The following is a 26,149-nucleotide window of genomic DNA, read 5'->3' as shown; positions in this document are numbered from 1 at the left end:
AACTGTGAATTACAGAAAGATGGGAAATTCGGATATTGAAGATTAAAAAAATAATTAATAGGCTTGTTCTAATGGATAGAGAACATTGTATCCAACAACAGGGGAAAATACATTTTTCAAGTAAAAATGAACATGACTTGAGGTGGTGAACACACAATGCAATATACAGATGATGTATTATAGAATTGTACCTGGAACCTATATAATTTTATTAACTATTGTGATCCCAATAAATTCAATAAATAAATTTAAAATAAAAGAGCAATACAAATAGGATGCATAGCCAGCCTTTCTAGTGCCCAGAATTTAGACACTATACTTAATGGTAAAGGTTAGCTTTTGGCGAAGTTGATGGTGGTAGGTAAATGCTGGTACTTGCCACCTCCCACAACCATATCAATATAGAACAACCATCATTCAGAGCTCCTGAAATCTGGCTGAATGGAAGTCCTACAACTAGAGAAGTAAAGAAGAAAACACATTGAGACTGGTAGGATGGGCAGAGACATGGAACTGGCTGATCTGACATCACGTGTACCATTTTTTTAATCAGGAGGGAGATCTTCCCTGTGGAGTCCACTCATGAGAAGCAAGGGGTCCCAGCCCTACACCAGACCCCCAGCCCAGAGTTTCAGACCTGAGAAGACCCTATAATCTCGGGCTGTAAAAACCAGCAGGGGTTGTGGCTGAGTGACACAGAGGCTGCAGGAGTACCAGGTCCTCTTAAAAGGCCTGCACACAAATTTACACAGTCTCACATCCTCTGAGCTTCAGCACTGAGCAACTTTGGGGGAATCCAGGGACATATGGGGAGGAATTGGATTGTCTGGCATCAGGGCAGGAACTCAGGGGTAGCTTTTTCCCAGATGGGGTTGCTCATAGGGGTCATTATTCCTGTGCTAGGACCTCCCCTGTCACAGGGCTGACTGGCAGCCATACCTGAGTCTTCATCAGCCTGGCTCACACTGTTTGCTCAATGCTGATGATTCTCCGAGACCCCTCCCAATCCAATTTGCAGCCCCATCCAAGCTGTTTGCAGCAGCTTTTTCATATGAATGATCTGTCCTGGCTCAGGCTTCAGACTTTCCTAAAATCTCTCAAACAAGCTGAAGCTGGTGTCATCATGCTCCAAACCTATCAGTAAATGGCCCAAGACCTGGCACTAGCACCAGCCTGCCTTGCTTCACAGCTGGGCCTCGCCTAGGCAAAAATAGACTTACAAGTCCAGAAAGCATAAGAGTCCCAAACAAGAGGAACCCACAGAGGCCCACACCAAGACACATCATAATTAAAATGCCAAGAGTTAAAGACAAAGAGAGAATCTTAAAAGCAAGAGAAAAGCAGTTAGTTACCTACAAGGGAGCACCCATACAACTGACAGCTGATTTCTTTTTTTTTAATCTTTAATTTCTTTATTGGTTAAGGTATTACAAATGTGTCCTCGTCCCCCCATTAACCCCCAACCTCCCCCCCGACTCATGCTCTCATCCCCCTGTTGTCCGTGTCCATTGGTTTGGTTTATATGCATGCATACAAGTCCTTTAGTTGATCTCTTCCCCTTACCCCCACCCTCTCCTGCTTTCCCTTTGGGGATTGATAGTCTGATCACTGTTTCTCTGTCTTTGGATCTGTCCCTGTTCATCAGTCTATGTTGTTCTCTATATTCCACAAATGAGTGAGATCATGTGGTATTTATCTTTCTCTGACTGGCTTATTTCACTTAGCATAATGCTCTCCAGTTCCACCCATGCTTTTGCAAATGGCAAGAGTTCCTTCTTTTTTACCTCTGCATAGTATTCCATTGTGTAGATGTACCACAGTTTTTTAATCCACTCATCTGCTAATGGGCACTTAGGCTGTTTCCAAATCTTGGCTATGGTGAATTGAGCTGCTATGAACATAGGGGTGCAAATATCCTTTCTGATTGGTGTTTCTGGCTTCTTGGGATATATTCCTAGAAGTGGGATCTCGAGGCCAAATGGGAGTTCCATTTTTAGTTTTTTGAGGAAACTCCATACTGTCTTCCACAGTGGCTGCACCAGTCTGCATTCCCAGCAGCAGTGCACGAGTGTTCCTTTTTCTCCACATCCTCTCCAACACTTGTTGTTTGTTGATTTGTTGATGATAGCCATTCTGGCAGGTGTGAGGTGATACCGCATTGTCGTTTTGATTTGCATCTCTCGTATAATTAGTGACTTTGAGCATGTTTTCGTATGTCTTTTGGCCTTCTGTATGTCCTCTTTCTAAAATTGTCTATCTAGGTCCATTGCCCCCCCTTTTTTTTTCTTTTGGCCTGGGCGAGTCTATTTTGAAGAAGTGGCGTTAGAAGAAGTGGGGGGTGTCATTTGGTCAGGGGACAGGAGACGCGGCTCAGGTGGGCCTTGGGATACGCAGCATGGGGGAGGCGCACGTGATTCATGCACTAGTTGAGTGAGCCAGTTAGTCAGCAGTCTCATTGTACAGTGGTTAGTGCTAGTTGCGTCTGCAAATTGCGCGCAGGTGACAAAAGTAGCTGCAGCTATTCAAGATCTTTTTTTTATCCCAGATGAATTTTTGGAACGTTCGTTCTAGATCTGTGAAATATGCCGTTGGTAATTTAATGGGGATTGCATTGAATCTATAGATTGCTTTGGGTAGTATGGACATTTTGATGATGTTGATTCTACCAATCCATGAACACGGTATGTTCTTCCATCTATTTATGTCTTCCTCTATCTCTTTTTTCAACGTCCTGTAGTTTTTCGAATATAAGTCTTTTACCTCCTTAGTTAAGTTTATTCTTTTTTTTTTAAATTAAATCTTTATTGTTCAGATTATTACATTAGTTACTCTTTTTTCCCACCATAACTCCCCTCCACCCAGTTCCCACCCCACCCACCGCCCTCACTCCCCACCCAGTGTCCTAATCCATAGGTGCACGATTATTGTCCAATCTCTTCCCTCACCTCCCACATCCTCCCCCCCCCCCCCCCAGGAATAGTCAGTCCATTCCCATTCTATGTCCCTGATTCTATTACAATCACCAGTTCATACTGTTCATCAGATTATTTATTCATTTGATTTTTAGATTCACTTGTTGATAGATGTGTATTTGTTGTTCATAATTTGTATCTTTACCTTTTTCTTCTTCTTCCTCTTCTTAAAGGATACCTTTCAGCATTTCATATAATACTGGTTTGGTGGTGATGAACTCCTTTAGCTTTTTCTTATCTGTGAAGCTCTTTATCTGGCCTTCACTTCTGAATGATAGCTTTGCTGGATAAAGTAATCTTGGTTGTAGGTTCTTGGTATTCATCACTTTGAATATTTCTTGCCACTCCCTTCTGGCCTGCAAAGTTTCTGTTGAGAAATCAGCTGACAGTCGTATGGGTACTCCCTTGTAGGTAACTGATTTTCTTTCTCTTGCTGCTTTTAAGATTCTCTCTTTGTCTTTTGCTGTTGGCATTTTAATTATGATGTGTCTTGGTGTGGTCCTCTTTGGGTTCCTTTTGTTTGGGGTCCTATGCGCTTCTTGGACTTGGAAGTCTATTTCTTTCACCAGGTAGGGGAAGTTTTCTGTCATTATTTCTTCAAATAGGTTTTCAATATCTTGCTCTCTCTCTTCTTCTGGCACCCCTATAATTCGGATGTTGCTACACTTGAAGCTGTCCCAGAGGCTCCTGACACTATCTTCGTATTTTTGGATTCTTTTTTCATTTTGCTTTTCCGGTTGGGTGTTTTTTGCTTTTTCGTATTTCAAATCTTTGACTTGATTCTTGTGATCCTCTGGTCTGCTGTTGGGAGTCTGTATAATATTCTTTATTTCAGTCAGTGTATGCTTAATTTCTAGTTGGTTCTTTATCACAACATCGAGGGTTTCACCAGTCTTCTTGAAGATCTCACTACATTTATCGGCGGCTTCTAGACAGTTCTTTAAAGACCTTAAAAGTGTGGTTTTGAACTCTATATCCAGCAGTTTGCTTTCCTCCAATTCTGTCGTTTGTGTTCTATTTCTTTGTCTCGGCATTTTTTATGCTTCACTGTGTCGATAGAGTGCCTTTCTGTGCTAAGTGTCCCAATTACCTGAGGTAGACACTCTTGGTGCACCCCCTTGTGGGCTTCGTGCACAGTCTTGTTGTGGTTAAGCCTTGATTGTTGTAGTTATCACTGTGAGGAATTGACCTCCAGGCCAATTGGCTGTGGGAATCAGCTGTGTCTGCGGTGGGAGAACTTCTGTGCTGGAGACACCCCTCTGGGGCTAGACTTGCTTCGATGGGGCTTTTGTGCTCACTGAGTCTGCCCCCTAAGTGTGTCTTTTATGGTTCCACGGAGCTGCAAGCTGGATGGTCCCACTCTGACCTCTGGGCTTCCTGGCTCCTGGATCTCTAGGGAGGTGCTAATCTAGCCTTTGCCTGAGGCTATCCAGCAAAAGCCTCCCTGCAGGGATTGGGTGGGGCGGGTCCCATGGGATCAACAGGGCGGGATTAGCAATTATGGCTGCTCTCATTCTTGCCCTCAGAGGCTCTGCTTCTCAGTGTCCCAGTAGTCGCTGCAAGCCCCACGGAGAGAAAGCTGCCCTAGGGTTCTGAGCGATGCCAGACAGTCCCGCTTCTCCCGTATGAGTGTGGGTCCTTAGAGACTCGCCCGGAACTGGAGCTCAGAGCCTGAGACTCCCTCCTGATTGAAAACGACAACCGCGCCCTCAGCCTCCAGCCCGCTCCACATGCACTCCGAACCTTAGTATTTTACTTCAGCACTGCGCCTCCTCTGAGCCTCGGTATGCTTTTCTCTTTCCTCCTAGTTGTAGAACTTCCACTCAGCCAGCTTTCTTGTGGTTCTGGATGATGTCCGTTCCGTCTTTTAGTTGTATTTTTGAAGTGGTTGTTCGAGGCAGCAAACTCCCGTGTTTACCTATGCCGCCATCTTGGTTTCTCCTCCTTAGTTAAGTTTATTCTTTTTTTTTTTTTTTTTTTTTTAATATATATTTTATTGATTTTTTACAGAGAGGAAGGGAGAGGGATAGAGAGTTAGAAACATCGATGAGAGAGACACATCGATCAGCTGCCTCCTGCACGCCCCTTACTGGGGATGTGCCGGGAACCAAGGTACATGCCCTTGACCGGAATCGAACCTGGGGCCCTTGAGTCCGCAGGCTGATGCTCTATCCACTGAGCCAAACCGGTTAGGGCAGTTAAGTTTATTCTTAAGTATCTTAATTTTTTTGGTGTGATGGTAAATGCGATTGCTTTTTTAGTCTCACTTTCTGTAAGTTCACTATTGGTGTAAAGAAATGCCATAGATTTCTTGGCATTAATTTTGTATCCTGCTACATAGCTGAATTCATTTATTAAGTCTAATAATTTTTTTGATGGAGTCTTTAGGGTTCTCTATGTACAGTATCATGTCATCTGCAAATAAGGACAGTTTTACTTCTTCTTTTCCAATTTGGATGCCTTTTATTTCTTCTTCTTGTCTGATCCCAATGGCTAGTACTTCCAGTACTATGTTGAACAGGAGTGGTGAAAGTGGGCATCCTGTCTTGTTCCTGTTCTTAGGGGAAATGGTTTTAGTTTTTGCCCATTGATTATGATGTTGGCTGTGGGTTTGTCATATATGGCTTTTATTATGTTGAGGTATGATCCTTCTATTCCTACCTTGCTGAGAGTTTTTATCAAGAAAGGGTGTTGGATTTTGTCAAATGCTTTTTCTGCATCAATTGATATGACTATGTGGTTTTTATCTCTCAATTTGTTTATGTGATGTATTACATTTATTGATTTTCGGATATTGTACCATCCTTGCATCCCTGGGATAAAACCTACTTGGTCATGGTGTATGATCTTTCTGATGTACTGCTGGATCCGATTTGCTAGGATTTTGTTGAGGATTTTCACATCTATGTTCCTGAGGGATATTGGCCTGTAATTCTCTTTCATTGTGTTGTCTTTTTCTGGTTTTGGTATTAGGGTGATGCTGGTTTCATAGTATGAGCTTGGAAGTGTTCCTTCCTCTTGAATTTTATGGAATAGTCTGAGGATGATAGGTTTTAGTTCTTCCTTGAATGTTTGGTAAAACTCCCCTAGAAGCCATCTGGCCCTGGGCTTTTGTTTGTTGGAAGTTTTTTGATTACTGCTTCAATTTCTTCCATAGTTATTGGCCTATTGAGATTTTTAGATTCTTCCTGATTGAGTTTTGGAATGTTGTATTTTTCTAGGAATATGTCCATTTCCTCCAGGTTGTCTAGTTTGTTGGAGTAGAGTTGTTCATAGTATTTTTTAACAATCCTTTATATTTCTGTGGGGTCTGTTGTTATTTCTCCTCTTTCATTTCTGATTTTGTTTATTTGGGTCCTCTCTCTTTGCTTCTTAGTGAGCCTGGCTAGAGGTTCATCAATCTTCTTTATCCTTTCAAAGAGCCAGCTCTTGGTTTCATTGATCTTTTGTATTGTTTTTTTTTTGGTCTCTATGTCATTTATCTCCACTCTGATCTTTATTATTTCCTTCCTTCTGCTTACACTGGGCTTTTCTTATTGCTCTCTTTCGAACTCTTTGAGTTGTAGGGTTAGGTAATTTATTACCATTGTTTCTTGTTTTTTTGCAGTGGGCTTGTAGAGCTATGAACTTCCCTCTCGCGACTGCTTTCGCTGTGTCCCATAGGTTTTGGATTGTTGTGTTTTCATTGTCATTTGTTGCCATGATGTTTTTTATTTCTTCTTTGATCTCTCTGGTAATCCAGTCTTTGTTTAATTGCATGCTATTTAGTCTCCATGTGTTTGATTTTTTTGGATTGTTTTTATTGTAGTTGATTTTCAATTTTATGCCATTGTGGTCTGAGAAGATGCTTGATATGATTTCTATCTTCTTGAATTTGAAGAGACTTTGCCTGTGACCCAATATATGCTCTATCTTTGAGAATGACCCATGTGCTCTTGAGAAGAATGAATATTCTGTGGCTTTGGGATGAAATGTTCTGAAGATGTCAATTAATTCCATCTGATCTAGTGAGTCATTTAGGATTGATGTTTCTTTGCTGGTTTTTTGTTTAGGGGATTTGTCCAATGGTGATAGTGGGGTGTTAAAGTCCCCTACTGTGATTGTATTGCTGTCAATCTCTCCCTTGATCTCCTCCAGAAGTTTTCTTATGTATTTGGGTGCTCCTATATTGGGTGTGTATATGTTTACCAGAGTTATTTCTTCTTGGATTGCTCCCTTTAGTATTATGAAGTGGCCTTCCTTATCTCTTTTTATGTCCTTCACTTTGAGATCTAATTTGTCAGATATAAGTATTGCTACCCCAGATTTTTTTTCATTTCCATTCGCCTGTAAAACCTTTTTCCATCCCTTCACCATCAGTCTGTGTGCATCTTTTTTTCTTGGGTGGGTTTCCTGTAGACAGCAGATATATGGGTCATGTTTTCTTATCCACTCAGTTACCCTATGTCTTTTGATTGGGGCCTTTAATCCATTTACATTTAAAGTTATTATTGATAGATACTTGTTTGTCGCCATTTTTATTCTTTACCCCTGTGTTCCTTCTTTGTTTCTTATTTTTTTCTTTTTCAGCAGACCCTTTAGCATTTCTTGCATTGCTAGTTTGTTGGTAATAAACTCCCGTAGTCCTTTTTTGTCTGTGCAGCTCTTGATTTCACCCTCAATTTTGATTGATAGCCTTGCTGGGTACAGTATTCTTGGATTCAGACCCTTCCTTTGCATGACTCTGTATATTTCATTCCATTCCCTTCTTGCCTGATGTGTTTCTGTTGAGAAAACCGTCGCTAGTCTGATGGGGGATCCTTTGTAAGTAACTTTCTGTCTCTTTCTGGCCGCTTTTAAGATTCTTGCTTTGTCGTTGGTGTTTGCCAATTTAATTATAATGTGCCTTGGCATAGGTCTTTTGGGGTTCATTTTTTTGGGACTCTGTGAGCTTCTTGGATTTGTGTGAGTTTTTTATTCTCTATATCAGGGAAGTTTTCTGTCATTATTTTTTCAAACAGGTTTTCTATTCCTTGCACAGTTTCCTCTCCTTCTGGCACTCCTATTATGCAGATGTTTCGTTTTGTGTTGTCCAAAAGTTCTATTAGGCTCTCCTCCTGCTTTTTAATATTTTTTTCTAGAAGCTGCTCTGCTTGGGTATCTTTTCCTACCTTGTCTTCTAGCTCACTGATGCGGTCTTCTGCTTCTTCTAGTCTACTGTTGATGCTGTCTATTGAGTTCTTTATAGCAGTGATGTCATTTTTCATTTCTTCTTGGTTCTTCTTCATTTCCTCTTGGTTCTTACACATATTGTTGAATTTGTCTTCCATTCTTTTCATCCACCTTATGACCATTTCTCTGAATTCTTTCTCTGACAGGTTGCTTGCCTCCATTGCCTCCATTTTGTTTACTTCCTTTTCTGGTGATGGCTGTTTTTCTTTCATATGTGGGCTGTTTCTTTGTCTCCCCATGATCTCTCTTCTCCAGGAGTTTGGTTATGTAGTTTTCTCTCTGCTGAGTTGATCTAAAGCAGGGGTGGGCAAACTTTTTGACTCGAGGGCCACAGTGGGTTCTTAAACTGAACCGGAGGGCCGGAACAGAAGCATGGATGGAGTGTTTGTGTGAACTAATATAAATTCAAAGTAAACATCATTACATAAAAGGGTACAGTCTTTTTTTTTTTTTTTTTTTTTTTAGTTTTATTCATTTCAAACAGGCCGGATCTGGCCCACAGGCCATAGTTTGCCCACGGCTGATCTAAAGGCACAAAATACAACACAACAAGGCACAACTCACAAGGCACTGAACACAAATGTATTCACAATACTAATAACCCCAAATAAAGGTGACACTAGATCAAAGAGAATTACGGGATAAAGAAGAAAGAAGAGAAAAAGAAAAAAGAGAAAAAGAAAAAAAAGTAGTGCAAAAATGAAATTGGGAAAAGGGGGAAAAAAGTAAGAGAGAAAAGAAAGAGAATGAAATAGAAGAGGGGAAGAATCTATTTATATGGGGAGAAAACTCCAATAGAACAGCCACTAATCCCAACAAATTCCAGCAACCCGTCCCTGGAGATGAATGCAAACTACAAACAACAACTAATATCAAGCGAGGCCAGGGAAAACAGAAGCAAAAAAATAACCGGAAAAAAAACCAACAAAAAAATAAAAAGAAAAAGCAATACAATCTCGCAAACAAGCACAAAAAAAAACCCCAATATACTCAACAATCAAGCAAACAACAATAAAACAACAGAGAGAAAAAAACTTTGGATAGTGAATAAAGAGAAGAGAGAGGTGTATATGGATTTAGAGCAGGAGATTGGTAATTAGATATATAAGTAGGGTGAAATTTTAACGGGGTGAAATGAAGGAATAGGGAAAATCTAAAGCAGGGATAGGGTAAGAGAAACAGGACAACAAAAGTGGAAAAGTGAGGAAGGGAGTTTTGGCATAAAGGTAAAGTTGAGGTAGAGTAAAAGGATGCTAAAGGAAAGATGAAAATAGAATGTAGAACACTAATCCCAAAATATTCACCTTAACAAGACATGACCCAAAGGGAACAAAGCATGAATGTACTCATGGCACCGATGATCCCAATATAAGCAACCACCTTAGAAAAGATAACTAGGGGAGAGGAAAGAGAGCACAAATAATATCTAAGTGAGAGAAAAAAAGATAGGAGAGAAAAGAAAAAGGAGAATATATATTTATGGAGAAAACACCACAGAGCCAATAGATAAACCAAACAAATACAAACACCAAACTCTCAGTAAAGAGGGTGGGGGCAGAATCTGTAGAGGCTGAGCAGTTATACTGGAAATAAGGTTAAGAATTGGATAAATATGGGGAGGACCTCAGTTCAGTATAGCAGAAGTAGGAAAGGGATGAGTGGATAAGAAGAGAAAGAAGGGGAACAAAATAATATATTTACAAAAGTTGATTTAAAAAATGGTAAAAAAAAAAATAGAAAACAGCAAGTAAAAATAAAATAAAATTGAATGATGAAAAAATGTGAAAAGAAGTAGAAAATAAAGCAACAAACAAAAAAGGAAAACAAAGAAAAAAGCAAAAAAGCAACAAACAACAAAAAAAGGAAAACAAAGAAAAAAGCTAACAAAATAATAATATAAAAATAAAAATGGAAAATTGAAATGTCAGTTCTTTGGCTGACTTAAGATCCCAGTTTTCTGGAATGCCTTGTGATTTTTTTTTTTTTTTTTTTCTGTTTCTGGGACTGAAGGCCAGACCCTGTTAACTCCCAGGGACTAATCAGATTATTTTAATCCTTCATCTCATTCAGGGTGGAATCTGGGTGTGGCTGTATTCCTTGCCTGGGGGCTGGAGGGAGGGGTTATAACTTTAGGAGAAAATGGCTGCCCAGGTCCTGGGCTTGGGCGTGACTCAGCACTCAACTTGCTGCCACCTCTCCTGGACCCCCTTCTCTCCCCAACCTCTCCCCAGATTCTACTTGTCTGCACCTTCTCCCTCTCCTGAACACGGGTGAGTGTCTGTATCCGAAATGTCCTATGAACAGGGTTCAGTGAAAACAAACAAACGCCGGCCGCAGAAACGGGGAAGACTGAGTCTCTGGGAACTCCTCTCTTACCGGCACTGCATGGTCTGGTCAGTGCTTCAGGCTGCCCCCTCTGGGCTCAGTCTTTCATAATTATGGCACCCAGATCTCAAATCCCCCAATAGTCCTGCGGATCTCCTTTCCCCCCATCAGAGGCTGCGCCTGTTCCAAGGGACGAGGCTGGGTGCCACTGCGCGGTTTCCCTCTGACCCTCTGGGCTCAGAGATGTGGCAAACTTTCCTGACAGCTGATTTCTTAACAGAAACTTTGCAAGCCAGAAAGGAATAGCAAGAAATATTCAAATGATGAATAGCAAGGACCTATAACCAAGATTACCCAGCAAAGCTATCATTTAGAATTAAAGGTCAGATAAAGAGCTTCACAGACAAGAAAAAGCTTAAGGAGTTCATCACCACCAAACCAGTATTACATGAAATGTTGAAGAGTATTTTTTAAGAAGAGGAAGAAGAAGGGTATTCTTTAACAAGAGGAAGAAGGAGAAGGAGGAGGAGAAGAAGAGATAAAAATATGAACAATAAAATGGTAATAAAAAGGTATCTATTGACAATTAAATCTAAGAATCAATTGAACAAGGAATCTAATGAACAAAATAAACTGGTGAATAAAATAGAATCAGAGGCATAGAAACATGGAACATACTAATGAATCTGAGAGGGAAGTGGGGAGGGGTTGAAAGAGATTAACTGCTAGTAAAGAACTGATATGCACATATGCATTACCTATGGACACAAGCAATAGGGTGGTGAAGGCCTGGGGTGGGGCAGGAACCGGGTGGAGGGAGAAAAGGGGGACATCTGTAATACCCTCAACAATAAAGATTTTTTTTAAAAAAGGTTAACTTTCATTTCAAATGAAATACAATAGTCACTTTAAAAAGGAAGAAGAAAGAACAATCCAAAATTGCCAAATAATTATTAAAGAAATTTGATATTTAGTTAAAAGTGATCTAGGGGTGGGCGAACAGACCCAGATTGCGTTTCTCCATCTGTTCTAACCAACATTGCAGGAATGAATAATTTCAGCACTACACAGATTCTTCCATCGAAAAATAGGCTTGTTCCACAGCTAATTTTATAAGGCTCGTATAAATTGACACTCAAACTAGGTAAGGACAGTACCAGAAAAGAATATTAGAAACCAGTCTCAGTAATGAATGTGATGAAAAGTAAAGTATTTTTTATTCCTTGCTAAAAGAAAAAAATACTAGCAAGCCAAACCTAACAGTGTATAAAAAATACTCTTTGACCAGGAATTCAAGATTGGCTTGAATTTAGAAAATCTATTTCATACATCACCAGATTAAAGTGTGACTTGCAGATTTATGTGTTTATTTGTTGAAAACATTAATTTATTCAAGAATATCTTTTTAAAATAGCTTTAATTTAAAATTTGTATGTTTAAAAATATATTTTAATAGCAACAAAATATAAAATACTCAAGAATAGATTTTACAAATCTTGCACAAGGTCTTAATAAGAAAATTATAAAGCCTTACTAAAATATATTTTAAAAGACCTAAATAAATAGCAATATATACTATTCTCATGAATAGGATGAATCGATACCACTAACAATATTGGAATTGAAGGTTTTGGATTCAATTTTGAGTCAGGGCACATACCTGGGTTACAATTTGATCTTCAGTTGGGAGCCGACCTATTATTGTTTCTGTTGCATGCTCTCTCCCCCCACCTCCTTCTTTACTCCCCCCCTCCCCCATCTCTCTCCCTTTCCCTCTCCCTAAGTTAAAAAAAAGTCCTTGGGTGAGGATTCAAAAAAGTATGATTAGAAGGAGGAGTGTTGCGATTGGGGGGCTATCATGCCAGAAGCCAATTCCAGCATGTCAGCAGGACTGAATCACCTGGGAATGGCTGAGGGCATTTCCCCAAACCTGAAAAGGATGCATAAATGATTGCTTGCTACCAGACAGCTAAGGGCATCTTAATCTACATGTTATTGCCTCCTACTGGCCAAACACCTGAACAGCTGAAGGCAATTCCTCCAATCTGAATGGATTCTGTATACCAAACCTGAAAAGGATGCATTAAATGATTGCTTGCTGCCAGAGAGCTCAGGGCATTTCAATGTACACGTTATTGCCTCCTACTGGCCAAACACCTGAACAGCCGTAGGCAATTTCCCCCAATCTGACAATGGATTCCGTACCTAACTTTACCCTTCCATGTATATCTACCTTGCCTTAGGACAAATTGTGTTAATAAATAGCAAGGGGTCCTGAGACACAGAGAACTTGGTTTCTTTAGCCAAGCTCCTCTGGCCCCCAAATGCCTTTCAAACCTATGTTTCGTCTCTGGACTGTTATTTAATCTACACACAGCCCTTAACCAGATTCCTGAACCCTTCTAGGTGCTGGATCAAGAACACCAGCACAGAGGTAGCTCTGTTAGCACAGACACAGGGCAGACAGATGCTCTTCTGGAGACTAAACTTTGAGTTGGGGCCTAGAGAGAGATGAGGCAGGTGGGTTCAATTTGGTTCTGCATCCTGAAACAGCAACCTGGAAGTGCAGGTTGGTACACAGTGATGGGCCTGTTTTTCTAGAACCCCGTCCTAAACTGCTGAGAAGGGAGGCTGGCCAGGAGGCTGTGCAGTACTCCAGATAAAGTCCAGGAGGTAGGGAGGGGTAGGAGAAAAGAGCAAGTGGTGGGTCAAGGAACGTTTAGGAGGCAAAATTTGCAGACCATTGTGGTTGATTGACTATGATTGAAGAAGGGGACGACTGTGGAATGCAAGAACCAGTGTAGCCAGCTGTAAGAAATGAAGCAGCATCCTCAATCTACTACTGGGCTTTGCCAGGGCAGAGTTGATCCAAGTGAGATATCTTCTTTCCTTCTTAGTGATTTGTAACATTAATTTGCAAATGCAACACATGCCCCTCAGTAAATATATGGCACTGTGATTCTGTCACATTTATACAAAGCTCAGTAGCAGCATAACAAAAATATGACTGTTACTAAAATATTTTTCCTCGAGAAAATTTGTTTTCCAACATAGCTCCCAAGATTAGTTCATAGAAAACACAGTGAATGGTCACTATAATTATAACATCCTGCCTAGAAGATTGGTTGGGTTGGGTTTAAGGTTTCCTTTGGTGCTTATAATAATTGCTTTTTGTAATTTTATCATTTAAACAACAGTAACGTTTTATTTGTAACTGTAGTTGAGAATTGTGTTTCAAGCACGCTGTTTGCATTTATTTAAAGGAATGTGTTTTCAAAAACAAGACAGAATATTTCTGTGAAAGGCTTGATTCTCAGAAGCATTATTTGATCTCCTAGGTCACTTTTGTGACCAGACTAAAGGCAGGTTATGGGCTCGTTCTTAGGTCTCTGAGTCCCTTGGCTCAGAAAGTAATAACCTTCAGGGCAGAAGAGATCTTGCAGTTTTTCTGACTGGTTGGCTCAAGTACAGACCTCCCGCTGAAATTAGCTGAGCAAGGAGGGAACAGCTACCTCAGCATGGGCTGTCCCTGATACCTAAGAAGTGATTCTGCCAAGAAGATGCCTCAAAAAGGGACTTTAATCAAACCCTCAACTCAAATGACATTTAATGTTTCCACTTAATTAGTTTTTAGTAGTATTAGCCAAACAGCATTTTTACCATTGTTTAAATAATGATAACAAAAGCTTAAATGAAATCCCCTGAGATTTAAGAGAGCTTTTAAACCTCAGTTATTATGACCATTAAATCTTTAGTACCCCTAAAACTGGAGTTTTTAATGATGTCATTATGAGCACCAAAACAAAATAATCACTTGCTCTCTCCTTCATAGCATTTTGCAACGAAGATTATGAACAGAAATGCTTCCACTGCAGGCATGCATAAGACACATTAAAAATGAAATGGGGCCCTAGCCGGTTTGGCTCAGTGGATAGAGCATCAGCCTGTGGACTAAAAGGTTCCAGGTTTGATTCCAGACAAGGGCACATACCTTGGTTGCAGGCTCCTCCCCAGCCCAGGCCCTGCCCGGGACTTGTGCAAAGGCAACCAATTGATGTGTTTCTCTCACATTGATATTTATCTCTGTCTTTCCCTTTCTCTTGCACTCTCCCCAAAGAAAAAAAAAATCAATGGAAAAATATCCTTGGGTGAAGATTAATAAAAACAACAACAACAAAGAAATGGGCCCTGGCCTGTCGTCAGGTGGTTAGAGCACCCTCCCAATACACCCAGCCTGAATGCATAAATAAGTGGAACAACAAACCAGTGTTTCTCCTCAACCCCCCAAAAAAAATCCATAAAAATAAAATAATTAAAAATGGAGCACTGCAGTACTAAGTGAAATGGAATTTCAATTAAACCCTAATGGCTTTCTTATACCCAGGTGATAGGTAGCCAGCCGTTGGGTGGTGTCTTCACAGCACCTGGAAATTTGTTCATTAAATCTCTCTATCTGATTCTCATGACCAGCATCCCTAGCTCCCCAGGCCTTCTAGACACAGAGTCTTCACTCAGAGAAGCTGTGCAGTTCCCACATCCATCTAAATCCTGAGGTGCTTATGACGAACCAGCTCAGCTTCAGTGTTTACACTGATCCCCATGTCCACTGCAGTCTGTGGCGTCAAGTTCCAGCTCTCCTACACACTAGCTATAGGGCCTCCGGCGAATCACTGAACTCTGAACTTCAGTTGCCTATTCCATAAGAAGGGGATAGTAATAGGGTTGTGGTGCAGAGGGTTTATACAAAACACAGTGCCTAACTCGGCAAACACTCAGTGAATATTAGCATTAACATTGAGCAGATTAAGGCTTTCACCCTTTTAAAGTATTTTAGCTTTTAAGTTTAAACAAGTAGTAATTTGTCAGAAATTAATGGAAACAGAAAATTCTACATTTCAGAGAGGTACCACCTAAACTTTAAAATATATCCACTTAAACATGTTTTTGTTCCTTTAGGCCAATTATATCTGAAAGAAATGAACTTCTCATTCAGTTTTTCTCAGACTTAAGCTTAACTGCAGATGGATTTATTGGTCACTACAAATTCAGGCCAAAAAAATTACCTACAACTACAGCACTGCCAATGACCACCACAGTCACTGTAACTACAGGTGAGTTTTTCTGTTTTGAAATTTGTACATAAATTTAAGGAGTGTTAAAAAGTCTTTTGAAAGTAGGAAAAAAATAAAATAAAAGGAAGATATTTAAAACTAAATAAGTTAAATAAGATGAAAACAATACATAAGAGACTAATATGACTCCATTAATGAAAGAGAAGTATGAAGTATAAGAATAATAAGCTAAGCCTAAGCCAGTTTGACTCAGTGGATAGAGCATTGGCCTGTGGACTGAAGGGTCCTGGGTTTGATTCCAGTCAAGGGCACATGCCCTGGTTGTAGGCTCGATGCCCAGTGGGGAGGCATGCAGGAGGCAGCCAATCAGTGATTCTCTCTTACCATTGATGATTCTCTCTCTCTCTCTCTCTCTCTCTCCCTCTCTCTCTCTCTTCCTCTCTGAAATCAATAAAAAAATACTTTTAGCCCTGACTAGTTTGGCTCGGCGGATGGAGCATCGGCCTGCAGACTCAGGGATCCCAGGTTCGGTTCCGGTCAGGGGCATGTGCCTTGGTTGTGGGCATATACCCAGTGGGGGGTGTGTGGGAGGCAGCTGATCGATGTTTCTCTCTCATCGATGTTTCTAACTCTCTATAAAAAAAACTCTCCCTTCCTCTCTGTAAAAAATCAATAAAATATATTTTTTAAAAATACTTTTAAATAAAAGAATAATAAGCTAATACTTTTTAAATGGATTTTTAAAAGAGAGGGAGAGAGAGATAAACATCGATGTGAGAGAGAAACATTGATTGGCTGCCTCCCACCTGCATACCAAAACCTGGGTGTATGCCCTGACTGGGAATCAAACCTGCCACCTCCTGATGTATGGGACAGTGCTCTAACCAACTGAGCCACACCAGCCAGGGCTAAGCTAATAATTTGTAAATGTCATCTAAAAAAATTATGACCAGTTAAAAATTGCTAGGAACCCACATAACAGATCATTATAAGACTGCTTTTTCTTTGCTGGCACTTATGAAATTATGGTTTTCTTTTTATTACATAGAATTATAGTATTTTAGGTTAAAATACTGTGCCTGTTTTCACATCTGCCAGTATTTGGGCTTTTTTTATTTTTTTACTTTGCTCCAAAATGTGTAATATAAAATATATTACATCTTTTGTTAGAGTAAATCAAACAAAAATACTAGTATTTGACATATTCTGGAAGTCAGTTGGGAAACTCTGGTCTGGGACATGATCTAAGAATTGGGGAGATAGGAGGGGTTCCCTGTATATAGTCTCTACATCCTGTTAACTCCACTCACTGGGATTTCAGGCTCCAGATATCAAAATCTAAATCCAGGGAGCAGGAAAAAAGTGAGGAGGAAGGACCTAAGGTTAAGAAATGAAGCAGGTTGAAATAAGAACAACTTTATTGTCCACTATTTCCTGTATGCTCCCCAAGTAAGGTTGTCCAGAGGACAGGCCCTTCTGGAAGAGTTGATTTTTCTGAGCACTCTCCAAGTTTGCCACCTTGTGACCTGGAAGGGTACTGCCTCATGTTAATGTAATATTACTCCAGCTCACCTCAGTGGACCCTGCTGTCCTTATTCTTTCATGTCACATCCATGGTGCTTAGTGGTTCCCTAGCTTTTATCTCCAGTCCTAAACTTTCTCTTAAATGGTAAACATGGATTTGTAATTATCTCCTAGAGTTTTGCAACTGCTAGACATTTATATTAAAACCTATCAAACTCAACTTGTTTTTATTACACTACTTTCTGTCCTAAACCTGCTCCCCCACCTGCTTCTCAACATAGCCACACTCTGAGAGTCATCTTTGACCTCTATCTGACCTCCTCACTGCTTGCCCTGCCACCACACACACACACACACACAAGGCCAACCAGGCCTGTCTCCCTCTTAAAGTCATTCTCTACACCTTGTCACCCAGTACATTAGCCACTATTGAGCACTGAAAATGTGGCTGGTGCTACTGAGGAACTGAAATTTTAATTTAATGAAATTTAAAAAGCCTCATGTGCTTAGTGGCTACTAAATTGGACAGCATAAGAGCCCAACTCCTTCATGTGGTATATAAGGCCCTTTACACTTCATCCCTATTCTCTCTTTTTAGATTCATCTTTGGTCCCTACCACCTCTTTCCTTATGCTCTAAGTATTTTGGATTTTATCCTAAGTGTCAGGGAAACTGTTGATGGATTTAAGCAAAGTTGAGGATTAGATTTATACTGTAAAGATCACTCTGGCCACTGTGATGTGAATAGGTTGTAGGGGTCAAGAAGATCCATAGGTTCTTGTGGTTGTCCAAGTGAACTGTGCTATGACGTAAATACAGAGAGCCCTGATGGGTAGCTCAGTTGGTTAGAGCATCATCCCACTATGCTAAGGTTTCGGATTTGATCCCCAGTCAGGGCACATATAAGAATCAACCAATGGATATATAAATAAGTGGAACAACAAATCAATGCTTCTGTCTTTCTCTCTGTAAAATCAATTAAAATAAATAAAATACAGAGACAGTCAAGAGTTATTGACTATTGTGCAAGTCAGGGACCTTGGGAGATATTGACAGACCTTGGTGACTAATTGGACTGGGGAGATCAGGTATGTGTCAAGAATGCCTACCAGATCCCTGGCTTGCAAAACCTTGAGGATAATGTAACCATTCACGGAAGTTGAGAAGTGGGTAGAGGAAGTTAAGCTGTGACCTCGTTGGATCTGAGGTGTCCGTGAGATACTCAAGTGGATGTCATGTGGACAGTTATATCTATGAGCCCCCAGACCAGAAGACAGATTTAAGCAAGATATCTGAATCTGAGAATCATCACCAATACATGGTTGATACCATGACCCAGAATGAGATTGCCTAGGAAGAGGTTAGAGGTGAAAGAAGGGCTGAATTAATTCTCTAGAAACTCCAACACTTTAAAGGGGGGATATGCTAGTAACAGAGACTGAAAGGTGAGAACTAAGGAGGAAGGAGGGAAGCCAGGATCATGTGCCAGGGAACCCCTGGGAAGAGGATGTTGTAAGAAGGGAATGGTCAGTAGAGCCAAGTGTTGATGAAACTTCAAAAAAGGGAAGGATTAAAATATTTCCATTCTATTTCATGACTTGGAGACTCTAGCAAGAATTGTGTGAGTGGGCTGAGGTGTTTGGAACAAGGTGAAGAAATTCTTAGTAAGTTCCAGCATCTCATTCCACAAGTTTGGTCCTAAAGGAGAGAGAGAGACTTTGAGTGTCTAGAAGAAGTTAAAGGTAATGGGAAGCAGCCAGCAATGGAGAACATACTGACAGACAGAAGGATGACCTGAGGAGGGAACGTCTACTAAGGTGGGCGGCATGGCCTCCAGAGCAGCAGCCACCAACCGGTGGTCTGAAGACCACTGGTGGTCCATGAGGCCTAAAGGTTGGCAACTGCTGGTTTAAGGAAATCTTTGGAGCAGCGGTTGCTAACCAGTGGCCCGTGGACCACTGGTGGTCCGTGAGGTCTGAAAGGTTGGCAACCACTACTCCAGAGGACTCACAGGACAGACCTCTGGCCAGAGGTGGAGCAGCCTCCTCTCTCAGGGGCGGGAGAGAAGAGAGCAACTACAGACAAGACAGCTTTGAAGGTTTGGTGGGGATCTTGCAGACATTTTCTTCTATGATCTCTGTTCTTTCTATAAAATAGGCAGGGTCACCTGCTAAGAATGAGAAGGGAGGTGGTTAAGAGAATGAGAGAATTTGAAAAAGAGCTGTGGAAATTGGGGAGTGAGTTGATCCACCAAACAGCTTGTCACTTTGATGAGGGTCCATTTGTGGACTCAGCTTAGTGCAGGCCTAGGTTCGGACAGGGTTGAAGGACAAGGGGGAAAGGACAATTAAGGTATTGTCAAGAAAATGACAGAAATAATGGAAACTACGTGGAACAGCCAAGGAAGTAAAGATGAAGTGAGAACAAATGAGAGGTATTGGACTACTAAAGATAGAAAAAAAAAGTAGTCATGAGAGTAAATCAATAACTAAGCTTGAAGTAGAGGCAGTTATACTGGATATGAGGATGTCTAAATTTGAGAAATTGGTGACTAAAGACTTCAACAGGAGGATATGTGAGCCTGGGACTGAGTGACTGAAATGGAGCAGAGAGAAAGTCTCTGGGAAGGATGAAGCCATGGCTTGGAGAGGGAGTACCACACTGAGGGTGCCCCACAAAGATAGGTGCAGGAGCACACAGAGAGGAAGGCTGAGAACCAGGTGGGTGCTGGGAGAGCAGGGCAGTGGGGAGATGGCAGTAGGGTGAGGAGGGTTAAGGTGGTGTAGCTGATGACTGAGAGCAAGAGAGCAAGGATATATGGAAGGGAGGGATGGAGCAGTGTGGGACACCAACCCAACTTCCATTCTGACATTTGGAGGCTGAGAAGGAGCTGGCTTCCAGTGGTCCACATAGAAGGGTTCCCTTTCATCCATCAGGGAGAACATAATGCCACTACTTTTTGGTTCAATTCATTATGTAAATTTAGATCTCCAACTTCTGGAACAACATTCCCTCTAAGTGTTTACTGAGCTCTTTCTCTTAAAAAGAAATGTGTGTGTGTGTGTGTGTGTGTGTGTGTGTATTTAAGGTGTTATATGTATTTAACATTAAAATTTTATATATTTTATGTTGTAATCCACTTCAGATCCTTTTTGGAGTTTAGTAGGGGTACAAATTAAGAGTAAATAAATAAATAATAAATTCACAGAAGAGTCCGCAGAACCTATTAGAAAGGCAGTACTTCAATTGCAAATTCTTACCTAACAAGTACAATTTTGTTACTGTTGTTTTGCTTAGTTCTTCCTAGAATATTGCCACATAATTAGCAAGTATTTTTGAAACATTTTAAATGATGGTAATTGGGATTAAATATTTCATTTTGTTAACTCATGGCTTCTCAACCTTGGCACTAGTCACATTTTGGGCCACATAATTCTTTTCTATTGGGCATTGTATGTTATCTAGCAGCATCCTTACCCACTAGATGCTAGAAGCATGCCCTAGTTGTGATGATAAAACTATTTCCAGATAGGCTGTGGCAGACTCAATATCAATGTTTAGTAATTGGTTGTATCTAATTACAAATATAACACACTTTACATGTGAGCAGTATTTCCAAAAACCCCGTACTGCTCACATTTAAGCAATTGCATGTTTTAAATGTACCAAGAAAGTTCTCTCCATCTTTAGGGTGACACTATAGAATTCCTTGTGTAAAGTGAAGAGTTAACCTATATTTTCTTAGCTCATATTTGTTGTACTAGGTTTTTCTAAGCAGGGCAAATGGAAACTCTATTTTTAGTTATAGTGTTAGTTTTATGGAAAAGAAGAGAATAGGGCTAATTATGGGTTTTCTTTTATCTCAGGTTTAAAATTCAGCAAAGAATATTCAGTTATGCTAAGAAAATTGGAGCAGTAGTTGGTAGTATAAAGAATTTCTTTTGCATGATCTTTAATTATTTCATTGCAATGACATATTGGTGGCTCAGAGAAAAAATAGGAATGTTAAAGTGATAGATTCATATCTAAATACCAATTATACTTGATTTTATTTTCCTGAATCTTATGTCTTTCCTTTTTGAATTAAGGTTTAAAACCCACCATGGCCATGTGTCAACAAAAATGTAGATGGGCTGGTACTCTGGAAAGCAATTACTGTTCAAGCAACTTTGGTAAGAAATAAAACCAAGCAACTTTGGTTTTATAAGAAACTTTTATAAGAAACATGTGACTATACTAGTAGTCTCAAAGAAAGTGGCATGAATGTGATGGTAAAGGGTAAGTTACACTCTTGATTTACCCAAGAAAATACTTTCCCATACACTGAGGTATATGGACTTGTGCTCTTCAAAATATGAAGAGTTCATAATTGAGAAAAATATGTATATAGAAAATTTACTTTTTCATACAAATTTAATTTGATTCCTGGTACATGATACTGCTATTCTGCATATTTTGGTTGGCTCAGTATTACTGAAAAACAAAACAAAACAAAAACCTGTATACTTTTTTTCTCACATATTTTTCATGTATTGGTTATCTTTTCATGCATTGATAATTCAACTTTAATAAATTAAAAGCATATCTAAGCTGTCCTCTCTCACAGGAAATTCAAGCATTTCCTCTGCAATGTCTGTCCTTCTAAAGTATTAAGTTAAAACCTGGAAATCTGAAATCTATTTGGAAACACCTATAAATTGGAACCCGAGGAGACATTACTAATGATTTCGAATTTAGAAGAGCTTTTTACACAAAAATATAGTTGCCCTTTTTGTGAAAACCACTCAAGAGCAAAAGATACCAGATTTAATTATGTTGCTTATTTCCACAAGGAAGATTTAGGAAGGTCTTGCCAGGAAAAGAAAGCTGCGAAACCTAAAAGCTTACCCCAGACCCAGGGCCTCCCAGAGGGGCTCCGCATGCCCTGCATCAGTCTTCAGCAGCTCCACATTGAGGGACCTGGCCCATCCCCCACTTTCACTTTCCAGGCATAAAATGAACCAAACAGCACAGGTGTCCCTGCCACCACAGACAGCCATTCTCTGCAGGGTGCTTCAGGAAATCTCCCTCCTTGTCCTTTGATGCCACCTGATTCCACTTGGCTACAAGCTGACATTTTGCAATGAGCACTCACAGAGGAGAATTCTGATTTTGTGAGCTTTGCACACCATGTAAGCAGTGAGCTCTCACTTCACCCCAAAAGGCTCCTATCAGCCAAGTCCAAAACTTGATTAACTCCACTGTGACTCATGGCAAAACAACCACAGTCACCAGCTGCCCATTGGTTCTCAGCCAGAACTCCAGAGGCAGTTTGGGTTGTCACAATAACCAGGGAGTGCTACTGGTTTTTCTGGGCAGGGATAAGCTCATAAAATAGTCCTTCAATGCAGGTCCTGTTCCACATTGCATTGCCCTCACCAAAATGCCAAAAGCACGCCTCTGAGAGACACATATTCTTTCCTTCTGTGGCTCAGAAATTAGACTCTTTTCTCCCAGAGTGACAATGGAAAAAAGAGAGTTACATAATGAAAAGCAACTGAATTTTTCTAGAAAAATTTTTAAGCAAGAAAATGCTTTGTTATAGCTCAGTTCTATACTTTGATTTGTTAAATGAGATAAACAGGGTGGATAACAAAGAGAATATCAGCCTGACCGTCGAGGCTCAGTGATTGAGTGTCGACCTATGAAACAGGAGGTCATGGCTCAATTCCCGGTCAGGGCACATGCCTGGGTTTCAGGCTCGCTCCCCAGTATGGGGCATGCAGGAGGCAGCCAATCGATGATTCTCTCTCATCATTGATGTTTCTATATCTCTCTCCCTCTCCCTTCCTCTCTGAAATCAATAAAAATATATTTAATAAAGAGAACATCAAAGACCTAGTAAAAGACAGGTATTTACTGATAATTAAAGAGAGCTAAGGACCCATGGATGAACCAAAGTTCCAAGACAGAGGACAACTAAAGAGAGGGGCTAAAGAGAGGGGTGGGGGAGATGAATAAAGGTAGGCACACACACCCCTACAGACACAAAGACTCCCTTCCTCGTGGCCCAAACATCCTCATGCAACCTCTGAGTTTGGTGTTGCCTCTGAAGACTCAAAGTCTTGTGAAGTATGCACAGGTAGAGGCTCATGAGCCATCCCTTACTTGGTAATTGATCTACATGTTGGATAAGACATTGTGAAGAGTCCCTTCTCAGTAATGGACCACAGTGCATAGCTATTCAGGTTTCTCTCCTGGGTCTCAACATCTAGCAACATGGGCAGCATGATAGCACCATGGCTCCTTTCTTCAACCTGAATTTTGGTGACAAGCATACAGAATCAAATTTGATTGCTCTGTTAGGGCCTTCTCTTTAACATTAAAATGCTTCCCATCTGAAACTTACAAAAATGTAAAATTACGCTCAATTCTGCTTACATTTGCCTTCACTGTTATATTATTTCAAAAACATTTTCTTCTGCAGTATTTGCTGGTACCGTTATCACAACCATCACACGGGGTGGAAGCTTGCATGCCACAATCTCCCTCATCAGCATCTATAAAGAGGGAAATCTGGCAATTCAACAGGCTGGCAAGAACATGAGTGCCAAGGTCATTGTGATCTGCAAGCAGTGCCCTCTCCTCAGAAGAGGTGAGTAAGGAGGGAAACTTTAGTCTTGTAGGGGAGCTCAGGGACAGAGATGGGGACAAGAGAGCCTCTCCGAGCTACTCAGGGATCTGAGCATGCCCTAGCTGGTTAAGGGAAGTCAAGTCAGGGCCTTTGGAACAGAAGGAAGACTGTGGCATCAGGCAGAATTGGGCTCTAAGCCCAGTTCCTGTGAGGTGAACAAGGATGAAAAGCGGAAATGATGAATGAGTCCAAACAGCACATGAGGTTGGATCAATATGGACAGACACAGAGGAGCAGTTCAGAAGAAAGAGACATTTAGTTATTGCACTTAAGGTGCCAATATTACAGAGGAAAATATTCAGCAAATAAAAGGCAATTCAGTCCTAGCTGGTTTGGCTTAGTGGATAGAGTGTCAGCCTGTGGACTGAAGGGTCCCGGGTTCGATTCTGGTCAAAAGCACATGCTCGGGTTGCGGACTTGATCCCCAGTCGGGGGCGTGCAAGAGGCAGCCGATCAATGATTCTCTCTCATCATTGATGTTCCTATCTCTCTCTCCCTCTCCTTTCCTCTCTGAAATCAATAAAAATATTAAAAGTGGTTTTTTTTTAAGGCAATTCAGAGCTCAAGTTCAGAAGGGAGAGAGGCATATAGAGAGGCTAGAATTAAAGATTTGGGAATAATTTTCAGATGTAGGATCATTTAATCCATACATGGGAATGAGTTTATTAAGAGAAATTATGGGAAAGGGAAAGTTACTCCAGAGCCAGACCACATAATTTTTAAACAAGCTCTTTTAACTTATAAAAGTAATATATTTTCTATGGTTATAAAAAAGTTTAAATATGTAGAAAAGGATATAAAATAAAATGTGAATATCTTTCCCTTTTAAACCCAGTGGTAGTATGACAAGTTCCAGGAAGTTTTTGTCCATATACATATGTAGACAAATGGGGTCATACGATACATATTCTATTGCAACTTTCCCCCCATGATATCTATGTACTAGTACACATCTTTCCATAAACAGCACATGTAGATAGATCCCTCTCTTTGGAATGGTAATAATGCTATGATTTCTCTATCCAATATCAACTCATTCATTTCCTCAGTCTTGTTACTAAACTCTTCCACAACCAAACCAAACAAAACAAAATGAGAGTGAGAGAGAGAAAGTTATATATAATATTCACTTCAAGAAAGCTTTACCATGAACTCAGATTGTTTAGAAAAGTCAGGAAGCCAGCAGCCTCACATTGATTTTTCAGAGGAAATAGCAAAGGCTCTGTAAAAGATAACACTGCTTTCCAGAACTGCTAGGAATGGCAAATAATGCACACCTAAATCCTTCCTCTGTGATCTCATGAAGACACTAGCAGTCTGGCCTTGAGGTGGCACCTGTCCGCACAGCCTACAGGGCCCTCCCAGGCTCAGGCCCACTCTGATGACAGCATCAGCATAGAGGGAGGGTTATGCAAGAGAAAGGGGAAACATATTTCTCTTATGACACACTGGGGAAGAGGGAGAATAAAAGAGGTTGAATACACACTTCCTTTATGATGTTTTCTGAGGCAATATAAATCTTCAGAGGCAAACCCAACACGCCCTAGTCCAAGCCAGGCACACTAATGTAATAAAAATAGTGTAGCAGGTATAAGTACTTCTTTAGTACCAGTTTTTTTGTTTTGTTTTGTTTTTATGAGGGACTACAAGGATGCAAAGAAGTATGTAACCCAACCATGCTCTGAAGAAACTTCCCTATGTAGATCTTGAGATATTAGGGCAAAGTTCAAGACAACAACAACTGAAGGCAGAGATCACTAGTTGTACAGTGCCTGGAAAACCCAGGAGCTCTATGGGACTGTGAGAGGACATCTGAAGATGGTGTGTCAGAGCACTAGAGGCCTTTCATGTGAACACAGTGCATTGTTCTTGGTAGATTCTCAGTGAGTGCACCAGCTCCACAGTTCTGCAGAGAAGGGCATGATTGACTGAATCATTCCATCCAGTTTCCTAGTATTAGCACAGCTGGGGCATGGTACTCAGTTGAATTTATATTTTTGCTGCTGAGAGTCTTAAATAAGATCTTATCCTAGATACAGTAAATGTGTAAGTGTATCATTTATAGAAAATTTGTCTAGAGATAAGTTATAGTCTATGTTAGGATTCCAAGATGGTGGCAGATTAGGTGGAAGCTGCACTGACCTTCTCCCAGGACCAAAATGGATTTATAACTATAATATAGAAAAATCATGCTGAATAACCAACTGAAGATTAAGTGGAAAGAAGCCTTATAACCAACAACTTAAAGAGGAGGCCACATCGAGACTAGTAGGAAGGGCAGAGGCCCAAGAGTGCTCACAGGGATCCCACAGGCAGCAGCTAAAATTCTGGAGGGATATCTCAGCTATAGGGGGTTCTCCCTGAGAAGTCTA

General features: G+C 40.5%; 1 protein-coding gene across 2 annotated transcripts in view; it reads left to right on the top strand.

Annotated features, from left to right (window-relative positions):
• PCOLCE2 (procollagen C-endopeptidase enhancer 2) overlaps positions 1 to 26,149 on the top strand; it is a 122,586-nt gene that overhangs the window by 90,799 nt on the left and 5,638 nt on the right. The window contains exons 6-8 of one of the 2 annotated variants that reach the window (XM_070403478.1): positions 15,465 to 15,619; positions 21,193 to 21,276; positions 23,571 to 23,738. In XM_070403478.1, coding sequence (XP_070259579.1) covers positions 15,465 to 15,619; positions 21,193 to 21,276; positions 23,571 to 23,738 — 407 coding nt within the window. The remainder of the gene's footprint in view (positions 1 to 15,464; positions 15,620 to 21,192; positions 21,277 to 23,570; positions 23,739 to 26,149) is intronic. The other variant, XM_070403479.1, reaches the window with a different exon arrangement.

Source organism: Myotis yumanensis, unplaced genomic scaffold (genome assembly GCF_028538775.1).
Source record: "Myotis yumanensis isolate MYYU_CA2020_CCGP unplaced genomic scaffold, mMyoYum1.0.hap1 SCAF_2, whole genome shotgun sequence".
Classification (NCBI taxonomy): domain Eukaryota; kingdom Metazoa; phylum Chordata; class Mammalia; order Chiroptera; family Vespertilionidae; genus Myotis; species Myotis yumanensis.
This window is presented reverse-complemented; position numbering and strand designations above follow the sequence as displayed.